The 20717-nt window shown below is 38.9% G+C and overlaps 1 protein-coding gene across 1 annotated transcript in view; it reads right to left on the reverse strand.

Moving 5' to 3' along the window:
- The window catches only part of MAD1L1 (mitotic arrest deficient 1 like 1), a 380568-nt gene that overhangs the window by 349651 nt on the left and 10200 nt on the right, over nt 1–20717 (reverse strand). Inside the window, exon 9 of the mRNA XM_056336428.1 lies at nt 19909–19970. Coding sequence (XP_056192403.1) covers nt 19909–19970 — 62 coding nt within the window. The remainder of the gene's footprint in view (nt 1–19908; nt 19971–20717) is intronic.

Genomic DNA, 20717 nt, shown 5'->3' on the forward strand with positions numbered 1-20717 from the left:
CAAGGCATTTGGATAACTGTAAGTAATCATATGCAAAAAATTAGTATCTGAAAATCACAGACTGAAATACATAGATATGCTTGTTGGAAACACTCTGAATAGACAGATGTTGTACCTTTCAAAGAGATATCATTCAACAGAGAATCATTAGAAACCATGAAAATTATTCCAGGACAGTTGCTGGGATTACACAAAGCTGGGAGAGTGCCCCGACAGCCAAAACAAAGGTAATAAATGAAACTTCCAGAATACCAGGCAGAAGCTTCTTTCTCGACATTTCATGTCCATGAACGAAAGCTAGTCCAGAAACTTGCTCCTCACTAAGCTGAGGGCCAGCAGGGATGGCTGGTTACAATGGAAGGATCTCAAGTAAAAAACTTAACTCCTTAGCAAGAACGCTTATGCTGACTGGGTTAGTAATCCTGACATAATTTTACTGAACCTTTGCAGTTCCATTCTGCTAGGTCACTTCCAAGACATTTGAAGAGACTCAGACCAGCCTAGAAATCAAACAACATAAGCTTCTTTTCAAGGAAGGGGGCAGAGGGGGAACCACCCAAAACCACCCATAATTTACATTATCCAACATACCCTTCTGACATAACTTCTACCTGCATGCGAATTACTAACAGAGAGACAACATTTTTACAGAAAACCAGAGCTTCTGACTGATAAGAAAAGGAGCTAATACTGTAACCAAGCTAGGTACTGACAATATATGTATGTTTGATTATTTTATAGACTTCACTAAACTGATAGTCTTGTTCTTTTGACACCTATCTGAGATAATCCTTTCAGAATATTAATTCACTTAAATTCTGGTATTGTTCAATATAAAGATGTTGATCACATTGTTTTCCCAGACTCTTATCAGCTGAAAATATTAGCCAGCAGTAACACAAAATCCCTAATCTTGAGCAAGAGACAATACTATTAATGACTGCCTACAAGTCCTTGTGAGAGTATAGACCATATTTTCAGCTACTTTTATATAAAGTGATTTGACATCCCATATGTTATTCTTATTTACTTCTGATTACAATCATATACTTCTTCAATCTCATGGACAGAACAGCCACTTTAAGCTACAGTAAAAGTTATTTTACTTGTTTTTTTTAATATTCTCCAATAACATAGTTCACAGGTAAATTTATGATGACAATTTTGGAAAGAATGAAAAGCATACTGCACATATGCTCAGCTGGAATACCAAGTTATTCTTCCAGACAGAAAATTGAGGTTTAAGCCTGTTGCTTTGATTAATTAAAAACTATCCAGACTCAAGCAAAGATCATTTCAAAGCTTTTTGCAGCAGATGCCTCATCTCTGACAGGAGTAGAAAGTAAACCATCCTGGTTTCAGCAAATGTGGGAGGTTAAAAACCTTACTGAAGTACAGAAAACATATGGCTGATAAATGATTATATTTATCATAAAAATCAATATGGAACAAATACAGTAGAAAATGTTTGCATTGTCAGTAGCCACATATTCCTACAAGTTATTTGATGAAGATGGCACAAAAGGCATAAGCTACCACTGAGGCTCCATTCATGGTGGATGCATCAAGTGGTAATACTCTTGGGGTGGGACTAGCTTTCTCTAGAAACCAGATCAAAGCAAGGCCGTAATTTTAGAATCTGAGGCACAAAGAGTATAAGCAATCTGACTAGGGACATCCAAAACACTCTGTGATTCAACTCCTCTGTAAGAAAATTTAACCCATTATTGACTTAACGGATGATTAAAGGCATCAAGCATAAGAGCTGTACCCTGAATGTTTTGTTTCTTAACTTGTAAAACATTCAAAAAATCAATATGCAACACTATTTTTGAGCACTATACTAATAAGTTAATCCTAAAACATGAGTTTAAACCCTAGCTTTTTGCTTAGTGTAGCCTCACATTTAGCTATCACATCGTTTCCCACTGAGTTCATTTACCATTCAGAGCCTGTTGCTCAGTTACTGTTTTGAACAAATCCGTAAGCACGTGAGCTCACTGTCTATAACCCCCACCATCTGTCTCAGGCCTCCCCACTTAATGAATCACAGTTCTCACTCAGCTGTCCACAAGCTGGCAAGTGAGCTTAACTTCAGGAGAATGAATTACACACATCCCCAGACACATGTAAATAAAACTAAGAAATTTCAGATTTACAGTGCTGCCTTCAAACCCTCTCCCCCAAGCTCAGGGAGGATTAAAAAGGACTTCAAAGAAGCCTGAGTTCCAATTAAAACGCTGTGACCACCCCGGGGACGCAAAAATATTCTTCTGATTAGTGAGATGTGCTCTTTGAACTGTTTAGCTAAAAAAAGCTTTCAGAACTTTAAATAAATGCAGTAATTCTCTTTCTTTTTTTTTAAGTTTCTAAAATTTTAATATTCAATGCAAAGGACAAATAACATTTCAGACCAAAAGTTTTATGAAAGCCCATTAACACATCAGCCTTCGGCATCGGCTAAGAAATATGAGACATACCAAGACCTAAACATTGTAGTCCCAGTACAAATAAGACTGCACAAGTCGTTAGAACAGAACCCAAAAAGTGTCATTGTTGCTACAGTGGTGCTGGCACCCCCTTATTACAGAAAGGCAGTACAAAATCCCAATCTCGTCAACCTTCAGAACCACTCTCCCTCAAGAACAGAGCACATCAATCCTACCTAATTATAAAATTCTGCTTTCTTTCCTTAACATCCAAATCTCCCATGCCACACATATAAAGCACCTCATATCCAAGTCCTTTGACACACTGTGACAATAAAACAGTTGCCCTTAGCCTTGGCAATAAGCACAAATTTAAATAAAAAGCTCATCCTACGCTTCCCACAAAAAAAATCAACCCACAAAAAAAACCCTCACCTCACCCCTTCAGTCTCTCATTCCCAAAGCTAGACTTGGATTACATACTCCAAAAGTTTTAACATCAAGAAGAATGATGAACATTAAGAACAAATGCTGGGAAAATAACTGAGTCGTAGAGCATGCCAAAGCAGTCAGAGCTAAGTGGATATAATAAACCTGCTTGTGAAAGCCAAACCCCAATCACCACCATCCATAAATAATGAATAATTCATGTCAGAAGGAAATTGAAGCAGACTTTAAGACTCGTTCATGGAAAGTGGAACTGCTATAGTGTAATCGCATTAAAGGTGTAAACAGTGGCATTTCAGCAATTACTGTTCTCTTTTTGCCAGCTCCCTCTCAAAAACCAGTACAACAGTTCAGCGCCTGCATCAAGCACAGGGTTCAGAGCAGCCAAAAGTAATTATGACTTCCCTGTGTCTTTGCCACAGGCTCCTGTGACTGAAATTAAGATAAGGACTGGATTGGTGTCACAAGCACTTTGACACCATCTTGGCTTACTGCTATCATCAAGTTTTAGTCACTTTCAATGCCTGAAGCTACTAGGGGAAGCATTAATAAAATTAGATGATAAAGTTTCTAGAATTTGAAATGTATTCACAGAAGAGAAAGAGCTCCTATTGTCTCCATTGAAAGATACAAACATCCCTATTTCAAGCCACATCCTTCCTTGCATGCATGCTTACTGTCAAGATCTTATTTCATCATGCTGTACAATATAGCATAAAGGACTATCCACTACGTTATTTTTTCTTTGGTGAACAGACAGACAGTACAGAACCAACCAGACAACAATAGAAGAGTTAAAAACCATCCTTCTAGAAGTCTCCACAGTGTCTACCCCCTTGGAGATCTCCTAGCTCCTCCAGGATCTGTAGCTTCGGTTCTGCTCGCTGCTGGCGGGTGTGACTGCAGTTTTGTGCAACAGCTCCACACTTGAGGAAAAGATGCATCAGACATTCCTAATTCAGATTCCACTTGAGTGGGAAGATACAGCAAAGCATTTATAACCTAGCTGTAAATGGGAGTCCTATTTATACAATAAGTATTATATAGCTCAGATGCTGAAGTGTCTTTGGACAACAGTTTCAGTGAGCAAGCACAAATGAAAGCTGGAGCCATTAAACCACAGAACAATTTGAAGTCACTGGTGCAGAGATACCTCAGCTTTTCCTCCTAAGCTTGTTTGAATTCTCAAGTTCTCCTGTTATATTACCAAGAAAATTTTTAATTTAATTCAACCATTCTGGTTTGTAACTTGAGCATTTGCCAGGTAAAAGCATTCTCCAATCTCAGCTCAACTCTCCTTCTTCTGCTGAACCACAGCTTCCCTCATAAAACTCCCCACTTCAGAAGCCCCTCAAAGAAACCATGCCAGAATTATGCACTTCTTGTAGAACTTGATACCTCCACTACATTACACACACAACCTTTGCAAAGAAAGGATTAAAACAACAACAAAGGCACATGGAAAACAAGTCCCTCTGCTCAAAAGTAACTCTGCAAATGTAAATGCTTAGAGAACACTTGGCCACATGCTGAGCATTTATACTTTGCAGAGTCATGTATCAAATCCAGGATTTCTGCGTTGCCAAAACACCTTTTTCCTACCACATTTATTATAATTTTTTTACAAGAAAAAAAAGCAAACCCCTGCACGTAGCATATGACACAGAGAAAACATTCTTAACATTTTGTAACTAACATTTATGTGCTCAAAGAGCTTTTTATAACCCTGGGTAAGAGGATGACTGACAAAAAAAAAGCCACCGCATCTGTAAGTTCTACCTTTGACATAAGGAGATGAACTTTTCAATCAGTGCAAGAAACATACAGAAAGGTTCAAGAGTACAAGCCTCCACATGAAACCAATACGTGCCTGCACAGACATCTTGCTGCCCTCTTCACCTGCTTCAAAAAAGCTGAAGTCAGACAAGCAGATACATCCTCCACTGGCACTCTTTTTTTCCATAGAGGATCACTTTCAAAATCTTGAGGGAATAGGCACAATTACTGCAGCGAGAGGTTCAAATATATCCTACAAGGAAACTTTTTGCTTCAAACCTAGGGAACTACATAAACAATCACAAATCCCATGTGCACATCCACCAAGGTCTGTAAAACTATCCATTTTTTATCAGGCTTAAAATAAATGCTCAAACACACAGCTTCTCAGAAAGGAGAAACGAGAGCTGCCTATTGATTTTGTAGCAGGGCTACCCTCAGAAAAGAAGGGGAAGAACATAATAGTTGAAACAAATGTTGCCCCCCCCCATCCTCCCTTCAGAAAGCACAAAGGTTTTAAATACATGAAACCAGCTCAACTGTGTAGTTACCCTCTGAAAGGCCATCAATTACCTAAATTGGGCTGTGTGGCAGAGAGGAATAAAAATGAGACAGGGTCAAACCAGCTCTGGAATTAATCGGGGGTGGGTGGGGGGTGTATATTTCAAAAGAGGGATGGTTTTTATTCTCACCTTCCCTCTTCCTCCCTCACTCTCCAGCAATCATCATGGCCCAAGGAGACAGTAAAGAAGATTTCATTAATAAATTTATTTCAACTTTCTTTTCAATGGTGCTAAAAATGTATGCAAATCCATTCATAATTAGGTTTAAAAATTCCATTTCATGGGATAATCAGACTTCAAAAAACTCAATTTTAGTTTTAATCAGATTTTAACAAGGATATTAAGTCCATTTCGTTCAGAAGAGGGAGAAACGGTGAATTTAACACAAAATGTATTCAAGCTTAGCCCTGGGAGATAATTAAATAAAATTAATTTGGCAAGGGTTGCCTGTAAATGGAAACGCTCCAGACAGCAGAGACGTTTCTGAAGGAAACAAAAGCAGTTCATTACTGTACAAACAGATACAAAGCTTATTGTTCAGACAGAAGGGAATTGCAGCTCTTCCACAACAGCAAGACAACCTGAGCCCTCAAGCCACCTCTAACAAACACAGCAGTTTGTGGAGAAGGTAGTTGTAGTTATTTCCTTCTCGTTTCAACTAAGTCCCTTAAACTCCCCTAGCACAGCAAGGATGGAACATGGAGGGGACAGCACATATGGACCTAACTATTCCAAATTATCAAGCGCAGAAAAGAGTAAGAAACAATCCTGTGAGAGACAGCTCCTTAAAACTATGAAAACCCAAGCGTAATTTGAGGTTGTCAGCAAGATTCTTGTTAGATACAATTCCATCAAATTCCATGTAGTGGATCTAGTCCCTACACCACTGATCTGAATCCCTACTTAATACCAAAAGCATTCCTTTCTCCCTGAAAAAAGCCATGGACTGATACAGATGCCAAAACTTTGGTAACTGTTCTTCTGATGTTTCAGTTCTGAAGGCCAATTATTTATTTTGTAGCCCCTACAATCTTAGACAAACACGTGTGGATCTTTTAACACTGTGTATTAACAGATTTGTCTGACACTTAACTACCAACATCATACAGTACTAGAGACTGCCCATGAAAGTCACTTCTGGCAAATACTTAAGCAACACAGATCATGAGAACATAAAACAGAACGGCTGACTCTAAGGCAAAGTTGCAGGTTTGCTTTGTATCCTCTCAAACTTTTCCCTAACATTGGACACTTAAAATCTGTCTGGACAGGGTGCTGGGCCATCTTGTCTAGACAATGCTTTTGCCATGAAAGGTTGGACCAGATGATCCTTGAGGTCCCTTCCAACCTGGTATTGCATGATTCTATGAAACTCTACTGATCTAGACACACCAGTGTTGAAAAGATCAGTACAGGATACAAGAAAGAGACAAATATTTTAGAAAAAAAGCTATTTTATAAATCTAACTACAGTCAAAAGACTGACATTGAGAAATCACGTTTATCTTTACTGGCTCTCATAAGCCGGTATCATAAAGCTATATAGACAGATGCACACACATTTTACAAGACCTACATCTACCCAACTAGAAAAAAAAAAAAAACCACAACCAACACAACCCAAATTCAGCGCATTTTTTCATTCTTGCTTTCTACCAGCCTTCCAAATATATCAGTTATTACAAAGTGCCAACTGCATTTCCGCTTGCCAGCTACTTGCAGACAGGCAAGCCGATAGGTGTTCTGTCAACTTGACAAGTGGGCCAGCTATCCAGAAGGCAGATGATGCCTTTGCCAAAGTCACGCTGGAAACCATCAGGCCTAAATGAAAGGCTTGTCACAAAATAGGCTTGATGCCATCAGCCCTGGCTGCTAAATTTGCAGAAAGCCACCTGAAGCCACGAAGCTTTAACTCTGGGAATACAAAGAGCATATAGTCAGGAATGTTATTTGCAAACGTACTAGCAAAACCAAGTAAAAAAAATTCATAACTAGGTTAAAGCATCATCTTCTGAACTGAGCCAACAGCAGAGCTGTGAAGTATCGCTGAAAACTGTCCAAGCTAACTAACTCATGAACAGCTGACTTCTCTAATTGAGGATACTGATATGGGACACATTCTCAGTCAAAGCCAGATACTGCATTTTTTACTTCCTTAGAAAACTTAGTAGGATTTCGAGCCCTCACTGAACAGCTTCGTGTACACCGCAGGCAGAGAATGATTGTTTCATTAAAACAGAAAAGAAATTAACTTCGTCAGCAGGGTATAACTCAGGAAATTCCTGAATTTCCTATTTCTTCCTACCCAAAAGACCGATCTTCCTTTCACTATGCTGTTCATATCAGAGTAGCTCTGGAAGAGAGTTTAAACAAGTAATGAGAATTCAAAAGCAATTCCATCAAGAACAACTTGTACTTGAAAATGATTCTTGCAATAGGTGCCCATTACTCCCCACAAAGAGGCACAGCAATTGTTAACTTTGTTGATAAGAGAGTTGAGGATAATATAGAAAAAGAGCGTCAGTAAGGATCGAGTTAAAGTGGTACTAGAAAAGGAACGAAGAAATGCTCAAGATCTCAAGTAAATACATTTCTAGAAAAGCCAAAACTGTACCTACATTGGAACGTTAGACCCTGACAGATCTATTTCCTTTTATAGCAAGAGGCAGTAAAAGTTGAGAGCTGCTTCAATGTGCAGAGGTTTCTAACATGCTATTCCAAAATGTATCATCCTCTTACAAAAATGCCATTCTGCAACAGACATGACTTCATTAGAAGAAATATTTCACTGCCACATGGCTACCCAAGTATGCACAGAACACATTTTACTGCATCAGCAGCCTCTAGGAAAAAAAATATCAAAAAACCCCCCAAAATTTGAAAAAATAAACTTTATCAATACACTCCCTACATTTTATATCAGCAGCAGGGAGGGAAAGAAGGTTCCATACACCCCCACCTCTTAACTGCCTTGGCTACACAGAGTAGCTGGGTGTTTTTCTGCTGAAAAGGCCTGGCTCCATTTTCTACAAGCTATTCTAACCCCACAGAAAGCTTAGTTTGAAAACAGGAGCCTCAAGCTCTTTCTTCAGCTGTCCAGGTCAGCACTTTGAAAATAACCTCCAGACACTAACTGGTTCCAGGTTTTCACTCAGCCCCCAATACCTCCCATCTTTGCTTTCAAAATGGGAATCTTTCCAGTTATCACAGACCCAATCCTTGTGACAGCCTGGTGCAGTGTCTGCTCTCATTCAGGCAGCTCATTTCAAGCTGGTCTTTCTAGCTTATAGTTCTTCCTCATCAGTTCAGGGAGAACAGACATACACCAAATCAACCTGCATAACATACTTAACAGTACAGCACATACAAGAAGGAGCAGCCACATAGTAAAATCTGATTGCAAGGTTAAGGCAAAAAATACTTCTAATTTCGTCTCAAACAGAACTGCAAGGGGAAAAGACATTGTTTATATAAACAGTAGCAACTTAAGAAGCTTACTTCTAATACTTCACAATTTTTTTGCATATTGTTTCAAATAAGAAAGATTGTAACTGAAAGAGTATCAAAGCAAAACATTTTTCTATTCATTCTATGCACGTAATACATAATGTCTCACATCAGCAAGGGGGTTTACTTTTAAAAAGGCGAGGGGGACACCAAATAAAAATCTTTGCGCTTAAGTAAAATCCATGCTGGTAAGAGTTAACAAACATTCATTTGAAAATCTGCTTCATGTTTTGCACATTACTCTGGATTTTCCTAGCTAGACTAGGATACCATTGTCTCTGACACTGGACCAGAGATGGATTAGTAAATAATCCAATTCAACATGGCAATTTCTGTGCTATAAACTGTTTTAAAATAACAAACAACACTTACGTAATCACAGCTAGTTCAAGAGAACCTTGAGGCACTTATCACATTAATCTTTTAACTCACTAACATTTCAAGTTCACTATGCCCTTTAAGAAATGTTTACAAATGTTGTGCAGTACTTTTGCTGCTACAAGCCACATTAATATTTTTCTCTCCAAACAATGCATGCACAAAGGTATATTTACAAACATATTCCCTTTAATAATGCAGCTTGTGAGGAAAGGGAATATAGCCCAGGTAAAGATGTGCTTTGGTCAAAAATATTCACTGGCAAAGCAGTCCCAAGGGAGGAAAGATTGAAGCTTAAGGACAAGGCTTACACAATAATATCACAAGGCATTTAGGCTAGCTTGTCAGAACTAGAAGCATTTTAAAGACGTTAAAAAACTGAAACAGTTTAATTTTCATACATTTCCAGTTTTCTCCCACTCCATCTTGATGTTGCCACACTAGCTACCCTATTAAGCACAATTACAACTGAAAATCAGACCTTTTATGGCTGATCCAGTACAGAACTCCCCCCTGCACTCATGAGAAACCAAAGACAAACAATTGAAGTAGCACCTTCCTAGCTACATCACAAGTATGAATCCTTGCTCTAGGCACTGACAATGTGTAACACTAAGCACGAGTGAATCACTTTCAAAACACCATCAAGATAACCTGCACCAAACAGGCTCAGAAAAGCTTCTCACACGATACAAATCATATTTTGGTCTTATCTACACAGGCAGATAAAGTATCCTTAATAGTTCAGCACATTTTTCAGCAAGCTGCTTAATTCTCAATATGAACAAAGGTCAGCTGTTCTCACACTTCAGGTCCCTGGTATTAAACAATACCTGCAATTCCAAACTAAGATACATAGTTCCATTCTTCCTGCTCTTGAGCCCATTCCCTTGCTTACAGATTGGTACATCTGCACTCACATAGAAGTGGGACTGAACATGACCTTTTAGTTTAGGTCCTGTCTAGTCCTTTGCTATTATGAACTCATCAAAGCAGCAATTTGTGTACTTTCGACTCCGCTGGAAGCTGCATTCGGAATCTTAGTAAAAGTTAGACCCTCCTTCTCGCTGTATTCATGGCAGGGTTACAGAGATTTTATTTAAATGCCAATGTAAGTCTTTAGTATAGATGGTTCTTTTTCTCACTAGTATTGATCTCACTTCCTTCTCCCGCCCTCCATCCATGTATTTCTTGGCAGTAATTACATCTCCTGCCAGCCTTTCCTAGAGCAGGCCAGTCCTTCCATTCACCACTGGTTCAGGGGGCTCTCAGACCTTTTTCTGCATTGAGTTCCCACTATCTTCCTCCACAGTGGGTGACCAGAACTCTGAGAAGTGTCTCACAGGCCATCTACAGAGACATTTGAACACCTCCACTTGCATGGAAGTTTTTCTCCTGGTGCATCCTATGTGTGAGAATTACCAGCCATCTCATTGTAGATGAGTACACAGCCCTTCCTCCAGTCCTTCCCACTGCATGTGGTACATTTTACAAAACAAGGTTTTATTCAGCTCTCAATTCCACTGAGCTTTGTTTCACTGAATTTTGTCCCACTTCTTCACTCTAATCCTTAGGGTCACTCTGTTCTGCATACCCAGCTTTTGTACATTTATGAATCCTCTGAACTTAGCATCATTAGCCAAGTTTTATCAGCACACACCAAATTTTTGCACGAAAACCACTAATAGAAATACTAAACAAAGCAGAAACTAAGGCTAATCTTTGAGAAATTCTACTTATCCTCGCATTTTCCTTTCAACAACCTAAATCTATCCCTGCTTAGACAATTCCTTATACACCCTATGATTCTTCTATTAATTTCCATCTTCTCCCACATGTTTTATACTTTCCCAAGTGGCTCTCTTGAACAAGTGTTTCAGTGAAATTCAAATAAATAAGATCTATTGTGTTTTATTTGACAAGATAATCAATTCTCTAGACAAAGAAAGCTGTTACATTAGTCTGGCACAATCTATCTTGGTACTCCTTGATCCAATAAGGAAGGTCAATTCCTTGCCCTGTAGATAAAGGCCATGCCCACTAGTACAAGGCAGTAGCACAATACAAGAGTTTAAATACTTGCTGAACCATTTTGTTTTGCTTCTATTTAGAAAAGGCCTGTGCATTTTGAGAAGGCTTTCGAAAAAGGCACTGCTATGCTAAAACAAAATCACTCTCAATAAGCATGTACAGGATCCATTTTTATATTTCTGTTTAAAAGTTTCCCTGCAAAAACAAAACTTTGGGGATGAGGTATAATACAGTGCACATCTAAGGGAGAGGGAAGGCATAGCATGCCAACAGCCCCAGCAGAAAATTTAGAACTAAAATACTGAAAGATGCCGAAATGGAAAGGTAAAATTTAAAATGAGCTAGAGCTTAGAGCAGTTATTTAGTTTGTGGAAATGACCAAATGAGAGGTTGAATAAAAATCAAGCACAAGCATTTGAGCTCTCTGACAGTAGCAAACCATCCCCTTGCTGATTAGTCTCTGCTATTTAAATGATAATTTCACTTTAAGGCAAACAGGACTGCTTAATGTAAGGGAAGTGGCTCTTTATACAACTGTCTTTATTTTTGAAAGCTTCTCCTTCACAGCACAGTGAGCAGCTAAGTTCAAGCCATTTACACATAACATGGGTCACTACATGCTGGAAGAAAGCAAACTACTTTTATCCAACTGTTTTTCAACAGCACCTCAAACACTACTTGCAAGAAATACGGCAGCAACGCAAAATGAAGTAGCTGACTGGTGAGTCCCCCGTGACAAATGAATCACCTGCTACGCAGAAGACAACAACAGCACACATTTCTAAAACCACTCCTGTTCCTAGCAGAGAGAGAGCTGTGAGATTATTGGTTTGGGAAATGCACCGTATATTCAAGGTAGGATAATGCTCTATATTCTGATAAAAGACTCAATGGAAAAAGAATGGGATATTTTCCAGTAAAAAAAGGATCCATTGGCATCTTCACCTCCAAAATGAAGTTCTTATTCCTCTAGTAGGAATCGTCCATCTTTTCTTTGATGTCATTATTCTCCATACAGTTCCTGTAGGCAAACTACCAAAGTTCCTCAAATTATTCTTCAACAAAGAAGACCTGATAGTATGCTAAGCTATTGTTCAATAGTTTTTGCTGTCTCCAGAATGCTGGATCTGTGATCCTGCAAAGACAGTTTCTTTAACTGTTCCCAGAGCTTTGAAATGCAAAGCAAGGACAAACATATTTTTGATGTGAGCTTGCTTACTTCTTAGCCTGATTCTCTGATTATATGTTACAGCCTCAGCCTGCCTAGATGTCAGGTGCTCATCCATTATGTTTTACACTCTTCCTGTCTTTCCTTTAGCCTCAAGACTTATTACTCTGATATATTCAAACGGAAATAAAAGCATTAATGGCAAAGGAGAAAGAACACTCATTTTTGAACATCAGAGATAAGTACAGCATTTTAGGAGAAAATTAATATTGGATAAGAAAATACTGCAGGAAGCTTTGCCCAGCATTTCAGTGAAGTACTGGCAGGAACAGACCTACAACATTTTAAGAAATCTATGAAAAGAGACACAGATGGTTGCCATATAAAATTAAGTAGATCAACACCATGAGAATGGGAGAAAACTAAACTCTGGCTAACGCACAAATTTGACATCAGGCTTCCCAACATCACATTTAAATACATTACTCCCTTCCAACACCCAAACATGGCCTGAAGTCTCCCAACACTGCATTCTGACTACTCTGAAAACTGGAGCCTCAGATTTTGAGATGATGAACAAACATTTTCTCCCCACCATGCATGAAGAGCATTCTGTCAAGGAAAGCTAAAACCTAAGGCACTGTGGAAAATGAAGAATAATGTACAGTTTAACATAACAGGATAATGAAGAGCGAAAGAGCTCAGAGCAATACTCCAGCATATGCTGCATGTCACATTCAATAGGTGACAGCTTCCTCCAAGACTTCTCTATGTAAAGAATCTTGACTTCAGTACACATACAAATATTGTAAGACAACCACAATTAGTTTTCTCTTGAAACTTCTGCCTCACCCTGTAAAGACAAAGATCCCCTTTGGAACTGTTCAGGCACTTCTCCCTCAAAATGATTTTAAATGCTTCTAAAGCAGTGCTTCCATCCTTTACACATACTAAGTTCTAAAAACACTGAGCACGTAACCTTTATTTTGAAATAAACACAATGATTATCCTCATCATCCCTTCCAACCCTGGCTGCTCATTGCCACTTCCAAGACCCTGCTTTGGAACAGCACAAGTATTTACGCACCCACACAGTAAACCTGATGAGGGAATCCACCTGGCTGAAAGCTGTTTTCCAGTCTAGATTACCTTTTGCTATGCAGGACCACCTCTTTCAGCTGCAGTGCTCACAGAACCATAAAGTACCAGGTAGGAACAGAACATTTTCACACAGACAGTTGAGTCAGAAGCCCCATGTGATAGGAATAGCAGAACTGCTCCAAGTTGAGACTAGCTGGTCCTGGCAGAACTATGCAAGAGAAATTCACATGACTTTAATACACCTGAGCAGAAGCCAGCAGAAAGCCCTATTTTGAGGGATTTTGTGGAATATTAATGACCCACATATATCGGCCCTCTTCACAGAGTGATTCCTTTAATATTTATCAAAACTTCAGCTTCAGCGGAAGGCAAATTTTTTGATGACAAAATGAAGCTCTAAAATGTAACTGTAAAATGTAGTACTGTGTCCATGCAGGACAAAAGCAGATAATCTTCCCATGAGGTAAGCTGAGACCTCATAACTATAAAAGTTTTTCTAATAAGCATAGCTTTTTTTTTTTTGTTCAGTTTTTGTTGTTTGTTGGCGGGTTTGTTTAATTAGTGTTTCCTCCTATGTACTGCTTATGTCTTTTTTTGGTGCCCTGGGAATTCCCACTGTGATGAGACAGCTTGTTTTACACTGGGAATCTCATAAACAGCAGTCATGCAATTTTCACTATGTTCACAGATCATAAATTACAATTATTTACATAAAACTTAGATGTACAAAATCACGTTTTGATACCCTCATACTATGCCAATTCTAATTTTCTTCTCCAATTAGAGACTTAGCTCTAAAGTTAGAAGCCACCATTAGCCAACCCAGACAAACCTAACTCATCCCCCCCAAACACAGAAATCAGCACCCCAAGCATAGAAATTAGAAAAGGTCAGGTCAGTGGTACAGTTACAGACAACAGCCAGCATCAAAGGCTTTTAATTAGATGGATTTCTTGCTTGGCGATAAAAGACCAGAGGACTACAACAGGCTACTCCAACAAAAATATTTGCTCAACTATGGAGCAATCGTGCCAGAATTATGGCATTACTGGAACTAGTAACAGTAACCCCCCATCTTGCCTTGATTAGTTGCAGTTAATTAAGTATCCAGAAATGCATATGAGCAATTCAAATTATTTCAACATGCACTGCTTTGTGTATCTGTCAACAGATTTTTATTTTTTTTAAACCAGTAACCACTTATTCATAATGGACATTCACAGAAAGGTAAATTACTACCTTGTGAAAAAAGAGAAGATTATGAGCTTCATTCACTACTACAAAGATATTCAATGCCTTGGATAGAAGAGAATGCAGAGTAGCTAAGCATAGTTAATCAAGATTCAAAAAGGGAAGTAGAGAACTCCAATATTCTCCCTTCTTTTCTATTCACTGAAAAAAAAAGAGCACTAATCCACCACTAAATGCAGAATCAAGAAATCTGATTCCCTTTTCCCTCCCTCTCTCCTCCCTTCCCCCCAACTCCAAAAGCAGAATCTGCATAGGACTTCCAGTACTGAGCGTAGCACCTGTGTAATTACAAATTACAACTGTGCTAACCACTGTACTAAATAGAGATGCTTGCCACTTAATTAAACCCTTTCTTAGAGAGGAAATGCATACACATTCACACTATCTCCTCTTCTTAATTGGTCTCAGACATTGCAGGAAGCTAGTCCCTAAGATTTGTCAGCCAGCCAGCCCACAGATGTTTCAGAAAGAAAACCAGGTCAGCATTAACAGGTTCACTTCTTTGGCTCTAGGCGACAGGTCAGCAGATCAGTGTCTGCTGTCTGCAGCTGGCAGGCTCCACTAAGTGAAAATGGTCCTTAAGCATTGGCCTGAATTCCTGTCAAATGTGCACTTCTCCTTACAGGCCTGGACAGCAAGCATGCAAAACAGCTATAGCAGCTTAATGCGATATCATCACTGAAGCCAACTAAATTTACCCTTGCAAACTGAAGGACAACTATAGGTACTCTCCAAATCCATGCTTCATTAAACCTAAGAGTCCCTCCAGGTGAGCCTTATGCAATAGGCATCATGGGGCTGAGACCTGCCTTATAACTGCAATTAGATGCAACTCAAGAATGTCCGAGACCATGACTGGAGCTTCTGAGCAACACAGAATTGTCCAAGCACACTACTTTTCTTTTTGATACGTCAGCCTCCACCTTTAACCTCCATACTGTATTCCATGGCCCTTCAGAAAAGGACAGCTGATCTCTCCATTGCCTCCCTGTGATGGGCATGAAAAAAAGGAAAATTGTTCTGAAAAGTAATATGAACAAAAACTTTGACTTTATCTTCCATGCCCAAACTCCGAACCTGAGGAGTACCTGCCAGTACTACTTGCAACAGAAAATGGTGCCCCCAAAAGGAAAGACTTACTTAAATAGGTAAGTATTAATATATTTGACCACTGATACAAAATAATTCTGCTGTGTATACAAAGATCTTTGAGTCCAACAGGTAAAAAATGTACAAAACTTCATACAGTCACTACTTCCAATTAAAATCCCAAAACAAACACCAAACCAAAACAAACACTACCTCAGGCATTACTATAGTTTCTAAAAAAAAATGCACTTGGACTAAAACTCCTCTGAAGCTGTTCCTTGTGGTCTACCTGTCAGCCTTTACATATTTGCATAGTTTTTCAGCAAAACTTCAACCTTTCAAAGCTTCTAGTCTTCTGCCACTTATGAAGAAATACAAATTTAGTATTAACTCTTGTCAGCTGCTATTCAATGACTATCAGTGTCTTCCATATCTGACTTACTAACTGCCTTATCTTTAAAATGTACTCAAAGCACCCCATTTTGCATTCTTCTGTACTCCAGGGCGTATCTGTTTACGAATAGGAAAATCACCTAACAAATTCATTAGTGGACAAAGGTAATACCAACCATAGACAAGAAGCAGCAAAAAAGGTTTATTTAGATTAAAAGCTCACAGAACATGAACCCTCATTTTTTTATTTGGCTATCTGCTACATGCTTCAGAAGGAAAAGTCAGAATAATAACAGTGCTGCTCTACAGGATGCAGTTCTAAGGCCTGGGGTGGGGAGAAAAGAACCAGGCTTTGAAGAACTCCTATTAAACAAGAAGAAATGAAGAATGTGGTGTAAATATGAAGTTTACAGAGCTGGTTGGAAAAGCACTCTACTCTGTATACCATTAGAGAAACATGCACGAACCATTTTCATACCAAGTTACTACCCCAAGTACTAGACAAGAAGACTGTGATTGTATGCATGTAGCATCAAAGTGACTTAAAAACATTTGATAGCAACAACGAACAATTTTCTTTAGACTAGTTGACCCTTCTTAAGGTGCCCAGCTGATAGTTTTTACATCAGGCTGAGCCTGCCAGACTGGAGCAAAAACAATTTTTCTCCAGCAGCAGGAGAAAGGATGCCATCTCCTGGGCGGCTCTGCACACTGCCATCCAAATACAGCACCCACCTCCTCTCACACACAACCTTCCAGAAACATTTTTCTGTTAAAACACATGTTGTTAAATGGCAGCTAAGAAACTACCTAGAAAATATGTCTAAGCTATTAGTCAAATGCTGGAAAAACAACCAAGTCTGTCATGATTAACATGGTTCTTTCAGTGAAGACGGTCAACAACTCTGTATTTCTTCAAAATCCAGTGTTTGTGTAATAAACTACATCAGCACGTCCTGGAAAAAAAGTTTGTTTTCTCCACACAGCTCTTTCCTAATAACAAACTCCTATGCTAGCCATACATTAATACCCTTCTCAACGAGGGTAAACTGCAAAATAAGTATGACTTTCTACTTACAAAGCAAGAATTTCAGATATTTAGTACCTTTTTATTCCTACAGCAGGAATATCAAGTCACAGCAACACGTGGTAAATGTTTGAAATTCCCCAACAGCATAACAGTGACATACAAAACAGACCTACAAGACAAAATTACACCCACGAGAAAAAAAGCCAACCAGAAAGTAGGCAGTAAGATCAAGATATCAAAAGGATATATAATTGAACACAAAAAAAGACTGTGCAGATTCATAATTCATACATAACTATGGTGTGTATTATTTTATTATTTGGATATTCTGCAGCTTACAAGGATATTATGTAACAGTTGTATAAGGCAGGCATTAATTCCAAGGGCAAATTCTGGAAAGAACACTGCTCCACAGCAACGCAAACACACCAATGTGCTCTAGAGCTAGAGCTGGTTTTGTTTCCATATTTATGTTTATGAGAGCAAGAGGAAAACCCAGGAGCTTACAAGTGGAATCCAGAACTAGCAAATACAAGATTAGCCTTTGAGTAAACTGTTAATGAACTTGCCTTCCCCCCAAAAGGTGAAGCATTATAAATACTTAGCTCGTTCATTGTTACCAAAAAGAGACCAATACTAAACCCAGTAGGATTACTATTACACTTCTAAAAGCTGTACCTCCTTTCCCAAGTATTATTACATAAAATGACACATGAAGGTCTGATCATAAGCCAATCTGACAAAAAGGCTGCTGGGACCAGGCAATTGGTGAACAGAAACCACCAAAAGCAGACAGAACAAGCCCTATGGAAGTGCTAAAGGAAATGAAAAACCATCCTCTCCTAAACCACTACATGCTGCACACGCTTCCCTTACATTCTCTGTACCAATGAAGAACATAAGGGAAGATGAGAAATCCTAATCCATTCCCTTTTCTGTTGCTTATCTAGTTATTAGCAAACAGCACATTGCTCTGGCTCTTTCGGACAATTGTCCCACTTGTTCCCACTTTCTTCTACTGTGAGATGGGCAAGTAACTCTTCTCAAACTTTCACCAACAGCATACTCCAGGAAGCTAACCTGGACAATGATCTCTCATCATCTTCATCACCCTGACCAAAAATTAACATAATTCGTGCTGTAAGAAGTCTAAGCAACAAAAAAACCCCCAAAACTCAACAAAAAAAAACACAAAAAAAAGAGAAGGGGGGAATCATCCAGTTCCACTTGCTACAATTGCATGCAAAAGATGATTTTCCTCAAGAGCAATTCCCTTTTCTGTATAAGACGCCATTAATAGCACTAAACAATATGGCCCAATCAAAAACGTAACATTTTACAGTGAATATTCTGATTTTAAATGAAGGAGTTATTAGGCTTCAACAGGCAGAATCACTTGGTTCCATTTCTCTCCCATTGTGAAATTACCTCATTAAACCTTTAACAGCTTGAGGTTAAGTAAAAAGCTTTTACTCCACTGTCTGATAGAACAGGTTTTGTGAAAAGCATTCATACAGAAACTGTCCATTCCTTGCCATAGGAGATTTAGCACAACTCTTAAGTTCATCTAAATGTATGTATCCTCAGCAGATGCAGGACAGAATCTCAAGTATGCTACCTACTAGCATGACTTTAGAAAGAGGTTCATTATCTTCATTAAACAGAAAACAGTGAGAAAATTATGGGGGCTTTCCCAAGTTGAACACAATTATCTTTCACATGAAGCAGTAACGTGCCTAAACCATATGTACATATCCAAACACTCCTACTTCCAAACAACCCCAGCAGTGTGCAGACACAGCTCTGTTGTTGGGCAGGTGCAAGGAATGGAATAAAAACACCAATCTGTAACATTAGGTTCTGCGCAGGTCATCCAATGATCCAATATGGAATGTGATCTGTATTATAATACTCACACCAAGACAGTTATTTATGAAGAACCATCTCTCTTTCTAATGTAATAACAAGGTAAATGTTTAGAGAAAATAAAGTGGTGCTGAAACATGACACACAAAAGCACTGTAGCCGCACAGAAAGCCTTCTGCAGTGGAAACAAAATGATCACAAGATGCACCATTTACCAGTCTCTCTTTATACTCCATACCTACCAGAGACCTTAAAAAATCTGGTTCAGTGCTCCAGATGTCAGGAAGAGTTGTTATGTAACCGTACACAAAGAGACTAGCTTGTGTTACAAGGGCGGGGCAGGGCAGCATCCCACTTTTATAAGAAACTGCATTTATTCCATTTCTCTTGTTAGACTAACTAAATTAACAACTGTTCTTCAGATGCTTTAGGGAAGAAAAGTCACAACAACATGATCTGACAGCTTATTTTGATACCTGGATTTCAAAGAAACCATCCTTACAACACTTTGTCACAAGTAACATACATCCTCTCCTCTGGACATGCCCTAAAATTCATAAGAGTTCACTTACTAAGCTAGCAGAACCTCTAACTAAACATGAATGAAGCTATATGCAAGAAGTTCAAAGAATTCAAAATTGAACCTTGGCTTCAGAGACAGTGGTCAAGCTGACTTGGTGAAAAACATTTGTTAATTGCCCAAGATATTTTATAACACGGTATCTTGTGGTTCTTCTCATAAATAATAAAGAGTACTGGAAGAGCTTCCACATGAAGAAGAAATAGCAAGAAAGTGTGACCAACACACTTCAGAGATCAGATGATTAAGAGGAAAGTGGTTTAAAAGTTTTACCTCCTTCCACAGCTGTGAACACCTACCTGATATTCAAGCCAGTGCTCTGGTCCAGTTTCTCCCAGCTTTTTAATTTTCCCAGAAGTTTCTAAACCAGAGATCAAAAGAAAGGTTAGAGACTAAGAGTTTTCTCATAATCCTCCAGTCAAAGTCAGTGTCTTCCCTTTTCCTCCTGTGAATTTCATTATCATCTTACCTAGTACTTTTAGCTTGTCATTCTCCAGCCCTCACAAACATTTTCCCAGTCACCACAGCCCTATGACACACAGAACCCATGTTACACCTCAGTATAGATTACCTACCCCTGTGAGCTACCATCACGATACTAGACCTTGGCAGGCCAGACTCCTGGCAGCAGAGAAGAAAACAAGCTGTATTCTCAACACCAGTTCGGTAGCAGCTGAAGTGCCCATCTCTCCTCTTCCAGTTTCTCTTATAGCTTTTTACTTTCAGTCAATACCAGATAACATTATCCAAACCTGATCAGATACCAGCATAGTTCTGCAGATCAACAAGTTTACACAAGTAATGTCCTGACAACCCACTTGTATGCTTGATACAGAGTGGGATGGAAGCAAGACAATTCTATTCATCTAAGACCATATTCTGGCCCTGCTAGTATTAGCAGTAATCCAAGTGTGTATCCAGGTTCTTACCACATGCCTGTTAAGCTCTGCCCAGACATGGTGTTGCCTAACACCATAAAAAAGCATTTCCAACAGCAAAAAGGTGTAAGAGACACAGCAAAGCCAAAAAAGACACTACACCAAGATTGTTCTTTACACAAGATGTCCAGCTGAACATTTTGCCTTTTTTCCCTTCACTGCCTTAGCTC

The sequence above is a fragment of the Falco biarmicus genome, chromosome 4 (genome assembly GCF_023638135.1).
Source record: "Falco biarmicus isolate bFalBia1 chromosome 4, bFalBia1.pri, whole genome shotgun sequence".
Taxonomy (NCBI): domain Eukaryota; kingdom Metazoa; phylum Chordata; class Aves; order Falconiformes; family Falconidae; genus Falco; species Falco biarmicus.